Source organism: Salminus brasiliensis, chromosome 25 (assembly GCF_030463535.1).
Source record: "Salminus brasiliensis chromosome 25, fSalBra1.hap2, whole genome shotgun sequence".
Taxonomy (NCBI): Eukaryota; Metazoa; Chordata; class Actinopteri; order Characiformes; family Bryconidae; genus Salminus; species Salminus brasiliensis.
This window is the reverse complement of record NC_132902.1, coordinates 6,108,706-6,115,950: the sequence shown is the minus strand read 5'-3', so window position 1 is coordinate 6,115,950 and position 7,245 is coordinate 6,108,706. Positions and strand designations below refer to the sequence as shown.

At 39.7% G+C, this 7,245-nt stretch overlaps 1 protein-coding gene across 1 annotated transcript; it reads right to left on the bottom strand.

Moving 5' to 3' along the window:
- Nucleotides 1-158: 158 nt before the first annotated feature.
- Nucleotides 159-5,389, bottom strand: LOC140548259 (uncharacterized). Its single transcript, XM_072671743.1, has 9 exons — nt 5,227-5,389; nt 4,843-5,015; nt 4,521-4,736; nt 3,888-4,182; nt 3,403-3,536; nt 2,603-2,842; nt 965-1,126; nt 516-605; nt 159-362 (listed from the first exon to the last, which is right to left on the bottom strand). The coding sequence occupies exons 1-9, from the start codon at nt 5,387-5,389 to the stop codon at nt 198-200; spliced, it is 1,638 nt and encodes a 545-aa protein (XP_072527844.1). The 3' UTR covers nt 159-197.
- Nucleotides 5,390-7,245: the final 1,856 nt, after the last annotated feature.

The following is a 7,245-nucleotide window of genomic DNA, read 5'->3' as shown; positions in this document are numbered from 1 at the left end:
GCCACCTTGACCACATCGGTCAACCAGCGTTGTCAAAGTAGTTAACCAGTATGGCTAGCTTGACAACTGGTTTGGAAAACATCTGCTATGCTTTTCAAGATCTAAAATGGTCAACCAGCTTAGACAATCTGAAACCAGCTACCAGCAAAACCTGTTCTTGTTGTGGTCTATGTGTGATGGGTATATCTAGATGGGTATCATAACCACATAAGACCATGCATGTGTGATATGTACTCTTCGGCCTTTCCCACTTTTGCAGCTTCTTTGTGCTCTTCCTCACCACTGTGTTCTCCTATGATGTCTTTGGCGATGCGTAAACCCGCAGCCTGACCTCCTGCAAGGTTCACAGCATGAGGACCTATCTGGACATGTGACAAAAATAATTACAGTAGTCATGTGTAGTTTAAAATATACATTTGTAAATGGCTCTAATCAGGTTATCTGAACATTAGATAAATAAGATACAATGTTTGAAAATCTTGTGATTAAATCACACTATACTCTTCATGTATCACCTGAAGAGCAGCATACTGTCCCATTAAGTAGAGGGGGCATCCAGGAGCCCACTGCAGAGATTCCGAAATACATGGCCAGCCTTCAAGTACCTGGAACAAGACAAGAATTGTTCCCTTCAGTAAAACAGAAGATAACGTCAATAGGAATTTTATCTTGACTGGATTATCTTGAAGGATGAGAAAAAATGTTTTTATTGTCAACAACAATCTTCACTTTGCATGTCCCTGCTTAGAAAGCCAAGGGTCAGAATACAAGGTCAAGCATGTTTTTGCTCTAAAACAGAGAGGGCTAAGAGAGTGTTTTGCTCAGGGGCCCAAAAGTGATAGCTTAGTGGACATTGGTATTGAACCTACAAATCTATGATCACCTATTAAGCCATCATGGGCCTAAGGCAAAGCTCACTTTAATCTTTGAGCAGTCTAACCTGTTGGGCAAAGTTATAATATACCTGAATAGGATATTCTTTCCTGACATCAGAAAGTAAGGGGTCTTGGTTAACATCCAGCTTGCAGCCGGTCGCAAGCCAGATCCTGTCCCCAGTCCACTTTTCACTGTTGCTCAGAGAGACCTTCCAATTATGAGTGTCATAGCACCATTTCGCCTCTGTCACCTGCAGTCAGAAACAAATGGCTTTTCAGAAATGAAGGCTGAATCACTTTAAGGCAGCGAAAGATTAAGCATGGCCTTTCATATTGTGGACTTAAGAAATTCGGTCTAGACACAGATGAGTTGAAATCTAAAGGATGTGCACAGCCATCACTATACAAATTATTGTATTATTGACAAATAAGACAAATAGTAAAACCAGCATATGTTGTATTTTAAACTCTTTAGCCTTTGGAAGCCACAGTCTGATGAAATGGTTTAAAAAAAAAAATAGACTCTTGGCTCTTGTTCTAGAGCTGGATTATCTAGTTAGCTAGTCTACAATCCAGTTCAGTTAAAATGTAGAATTTAACAGAACCTTCTTGTTAGCATGAGTCAGTGTCTCCAGTTCCAACCTTATTGTTAGAGGTGAGTCTCCAGTTCCAAGCATTTGGAAACTGTGTGACAACACCAAAGCTTTGGATTCACAATCCTTGTGAATTCAGAATAATTAGCGTGTCAAGTTCAAGTGCTTTGTTTCTAAAACAACATAAAACATTATCTCCAAAGTTCTTGCTAGAAATGTGCAATTTCCAAGATTGGATTGGAGATAAATAACAAATTAAAGAGCCTGCATAAAACATGATGTGCTTCCACCACAGACACAGCAATATTATGGCAGTATTTTACTTTGAATAAAATTTGTGAAACATGTAATTTAAAAGACATTTAATGGCTTCACTTGCCTAGTTTAAGTCAAGTTGGTCAAACATTTAAACTGTGACTTTTTGTCACTGGAGGTTGGTTGAGGTGGTAGGTTAGCAAATCAAGTTACATGTCAATAGTGGATTGTGTATGTAATTTTTATCACATACTGTTTATTTTGTGAATCACATTTCTTGCTTTTTGAAATCAAGAAAATGATGTAAAATCAACTCCAACTTTACCCATCAACTGGAATGAAACAATTGACTCCTCAATGCCATCTACAGGTGACATATCATCACATCAGCCTGAGAATCATGCAATCACACTTAAACCAGTGAAACTTGCTTATACTATATGAAACTTTTATACTATATTACAGATGTGTGAATTACAGTATTAAAATTGAAATCTTCTATGCAAGAGCAAACTTCTCTGATGGCTGTATTTCGTATTGTATATTAAGCAATTATTGCAGTGATAAATGCAGTTCTTGCAAAACCACTGCATGTCTTTCTGGATCGTTAGCACATCCCTTTAAATATATAAATATGTAGACATGCTGTGTACAGTATGTAAGCCGTTTTACACCATGACTGTCACTGTAAACATTTCCCCCTCACCTATTATGCATTGTATACAATTTTCCATTCTTTTTCTCATCATAGTTTCCTCCTCATGAATTGAGAACAGTACAAAAAGATTCTGCTCTTTCTGGTAGTGAGTTGGAAACATCCATGGCTGACAGGTACTCAGCATACAGAGTTAGTGATAAAGGGCTGTCCAGATGAAATACCTGGCAATATGCTCTGACCAGCAGCTGGCCTGACTGAATGAAAGGCTGCAGGTGTGCATATGCCTCTGGGGTGACTGCTCCTCCTTTGCGCGCCTGTTTGATCATGGCAAGCCTCCTGTGCAGACTTCTCTCGCTGTAGAACTGCCGCAGGTAGGCCAGGCCATCCAACTTGATACCGTGCTCCATGTGCGAGTAGCGTCCAATCAGACTTTCCACATCTCCAACATCAAACTGCTTCAGCTGCAGAGAGAGGTGCCATTGGGGCAGTGATGAAATAGATGTCTGTTACAGTGTCCTCCAGCTAAAGTCACTGTAGTTTATTAGTCTTTAGTTTATTAAACCTAACCGTACATACGACTGTAAAAAAAAATCTAAATTATTGTGGAATTACATAGACATTTGCACTGATAAACTGTAAATTTCCCTTAGCAAACTTGTTTTTATGTGATTGGGACTTAATATATCATTTTAACTTAAAATATGCTTAAAAAAGAATGGCCAGCTCTTGACCATCGTGACCAAACAGGTTGACCAGCAAAACCAAAATGAAATAAAACACACATTATACTGGTCAAAAGATGGTTAATTAGCTAGTTTAGCTAGCTTAGGGTAGGTTATTGCCTAAATTCTTTCCATGTTTTCAGCCACCTTGACCTTCAAAGACCAGCTACCAGCAAAAGTTAGTTTTGAGCTGGATTTTTCAGCAGGGAAGAAATTGTGTTCAGAGAATGCTGTAAGAGCTGTACTGTTGTCTGTAACTGATTGTAGAGACTATTCTATCAGGTATAATTTCCATGTACCTGTAAATGTTTCCGCAGGACCCAAGTCACATGACTTGCACCTTGCTGCAGAGCCATGGAAATGATGTGGGCACTAGACAAACCTCCACCAATCACCATCACTCTTTGGTCCAAACAGCAAACAGGAGAAGGGCCTGGGACAAACCAGTCAAAAAACTGGTTAGTCAGTCACATCATTAGAATTACATTGATGGATTTCGATAATTTGATTCATATTAGAATCCTTTTAAAAAAAAAGGTTTCTCCTCTACTAAAATAGCGGGCCTTTTCCAAAATGTTATTATTCACTGTTTCAAGCCTAGTCCTCTATTTGAGCTTTCAGCACCCCTGATTCAGATAATTAACACTCATTAGTCCTTCTTTTCCTGGCTCAGGTGTTCTCCACACAGTACATCAATGTGAAGAGGAAATCAAAGAATAATAATGACTGTCTGGGAGTTCCTAGAAGCTTAGGTTGGGCATCTCTTTAACACATGCAAACCTACCTGTGAAGGGAGTGCCCATGGCTTTATGTCGAGAGAAGAGGTGCATCAGCTCCACTGTGTGCTGCAGCCTCTCCTCTGGGTAGCTTTCTGCAATGGCTGACACCCATGATGGGATATTTGCCATCTGCGCCCTGGTGGGTCCTGTCGCCATCACAACCCTTTTGGTGTCAATGGTTTCGCCGTTGTCTAGAGTCACTTTAAAGAACTCCACTTTCTTTTGCTTCTCAGAGGGAAATGGAGTGATTCTGTCCACAGTGCCTTTGATCAGGACATGATCCAGTTTGTACCTGCGCACCTGTTTGAGGTAGTTCTAAACAATACTTAATACATAATGGTAAGTGGTCATTTGGGTTAATTATAGGTGTCAGTTACAATCGCAGAAGCCAATGTCATTAAAAAAGAGCTTACATTATAGGGTCAGTATTGTCAAAGAGTCAATGGCGCCACAGGAACTTTAGGTTCCAGGTATGCAATGTGCTGTATTAAACCTGCATCCCATTCCAAGAGTTATCCCACTCCATGCTTTATGTTCAGTACAGTCAGTGATTTAGTAAATAGCCTTGTATGTTAATGGCCGCATAATGCCGTAAATCTAAGGGCAAGGTTTTTCTCAGTGCCACGCTAATCCCAGACCTGTTCTTTGAAAAAGTCCACGCTGAGCTGAGTTCCCGGCAGGCTAAAGTAGAGGCTTTTCTGCAGGCCTGTAGCAGCACTCAGGAGCTTTTTGTCTCGCTTCCCCAGACGGTTATCATTAAAAAATGCATTTTTATCCTGAATGTAGATCCTCTCAGGGAGACAGTGAAGCTCGGCCAGGCGGTCCCCCACCACCACAAACTCCTGAAGGGCTTTCTAGGATTGCACACAGACACAGACCTTACAGTCATTAAACACTTACAAAGTAATGTATTGTAAGCAGCTGAAAAAGATGAGTTTTTTTTTGTAGTTTTGGCTTTACCTTATTGAGTGGGTCAGTGTGGACCAGAGTGTGTGAGCGAAGGTGGGGGATACTGAGGGCAGTGAACTGGCTCTCCCACAGGGAAGCCCATTCTCCATAAGAGTCCACCACCTTGAAGTGAAGAGGAGGACAGGGAGGAGATGTAGACTGTTTGTGCACCTCCAACATTGTTGCTGTAGAAAAATGACATCAATGAAGAAGAAGGACTGGATGAAATGAGAGCTCAAGCTTTTGTTAAATCAGTGTATATTGCATAAGGATTCAAGGATTCAAGGAGACTTTATAAGTTTATAAGTTTGGGATAACCAGATTTGTACATCTAGTTTTAGTCAGGATGAATGTATAAGGGTAAGGCTTGTCTATTGACAAACATGCCGGTAGGACGTTTCTTGCTCCTGTGCCGTCCAGCCTTGGATCTGCTCTTGCTGAGCTGTATCCCTTGGAGAATGTCTGCACTAGATGAGCTCACATGCTGCTGAGGGTTCGAGAGCAGTGTAGCCAGAATCAGAGCATGAGGACCTCCTCCTACTATCAGTACATCCAGCATCTCAGAGAAAGGAAGACATAATGTTTTAGAAAGACATCAAGTAATGGTTTAGAGATGTGTTGAAAACAGGTATTTGAATGCTTAATATGGCATTTTCATTAGCAGCCATGTTTGTGCCTTTGCAACACAACATTTTGGGCCAAAATCTGATTGTGAAATAAATTGTGACTATTGTCAGTGGACAGTGCTGATAGATGACCCAAGTGTTTATTTCTTTTCATACCTCAGAATAAATCTAAAGGGCCTGTCGTTCATTTTGGATCATTTGACTTCTGTAAGTTACATGTAATCAAGCTTAGAACAGAGCTGCCAGGTCTAATTATTAAGGACTGGAGTTCCTTATAGTTTAGGGCAGGGGCCACAAGCAAAGGGGTTGGTGTGAGTGCAGACTTCCATTTCATCAAACTAGGAACACAATTCATCTAATCTAACTCGCCTGTTTGAAGAATGAACATAACTGATTAAATAAGTGGAATCAAGGATCCTCCAACTTGAGTGGAATGAAATTTTTAAAGGAGATTTATGGCCCTTTAAGGATAGGACTGGTGGATCATTGGATTTGGGATTTCCTTTCTAAAACAGCTCCTAACCTGATATCTAATTAGTTGAATTAATTAGAATTAATGCATATTAAATAGATATTTAATGAGGTGTGTTTGAACAAAGAAACAGTCACACTGTGCTAGACAACTCTTAACTATATATTCTATAATTTGTTTGTAAACTATAGATATAAACAAAACCATGTATTCAAAATTATGTGATCTTTGAAATTATGCATTTTATAAAACCTACCTCAACTTTTTTTATACTTGTGGTGATAGTCTAAAGCACCAGTATAACTACCAGTGTTACTGTTTTATTTACCAGTGAAACTTCTTGTCTTGTGAGGTTTTATGTGCAGGCAGCATGTTTATCAGCTTTTAGAAGCATTAACCCCTAAAAACCTATGACCCACTGGTTACAAACTTCTATTACCAAAAAATAGCCCCACTAGTTAGTCACTGAATAATACGACACAAAGTGTAACAAGCCTTGGAGTGTTAAGGAATTAAATGCTTTGTGCATCTGGTTCCTATCACTACTACTGTACATTATTCTGACTCAGGTTCTTTAAAACAAAGCATTTCTCAATAAACCTCTCCAAGACTGTGACAGGAGGTGGACTGAATAACATAACTCCAGAATCATTCAAAGATTTGTTCTGTAAAAGTGTATAACAACATGCATTTTGATGACTTTGCTGAAGGTCAGATAAAATATGGCCCTACCTTGTAAGAGAGATGTTTCCAAAGTTTCCAGTTCTTTCACAAGGGGCATTTGAAAACAGTGTGAGAGTCCTGTAACTCTATCTGTTCTGGGTTTTTATATTCATTGGACTCTGATTGGCTGCCAGGGCTGCACGTCAGTGTTAAAAATACCCATGCCACACAGCAGAGAGACAATTTAGTTCTTGACACACACACACACACACACACACACACACACACACACACACACACACACACACACACCACACACACAACAAGCACCTAACTCTTAGCAAACCATAAGCAGATCAATCACATATGTCTATCCACGGACCATGATCCCAAATCAATTGTAATATTCAGCAGCAGGTTATCATTTGATTTATTTGGATGTATGAAAACAGTACTTCTGAAACCTATCCTGATGGACATATATGCACTGCATTTATCAACGTTTCTGTACACTGTTTTAAATTAGTCTTCAAACAAATTTGGTTCTGTGTTTTCAGTGTTTTTGATAACTACCCAGCACAATACCTCATACAGTCATTGGTTTCACATTTCTGATGAGCGCCATGCAAATTTCAGTTTCCCTATCCTCAGCAG

Coding starts and splice junctions, on each gene's coding strand:
- LOC140548259 (XM_072671743.1), bottom strand. CDS start 5,389: ATGCTGGATGTACTGATAGTAGGAGGAGGTCCTCATGCTCTGATTCTG. Junction 3,537..3,887: donor CATGGGCACTCCCTTCACAG/GTAGGTTTGCAT, acceptor GGTTTGTCCCAG/GCCCTTCTCCTGTTTGCTGT. Junction 363..515: donor GACAGTATGCTGCTCTTCAG/GTGATACATGAA, acceptor TCACATGTCCAG/ATAGGTCCTCATGCTGTGAA.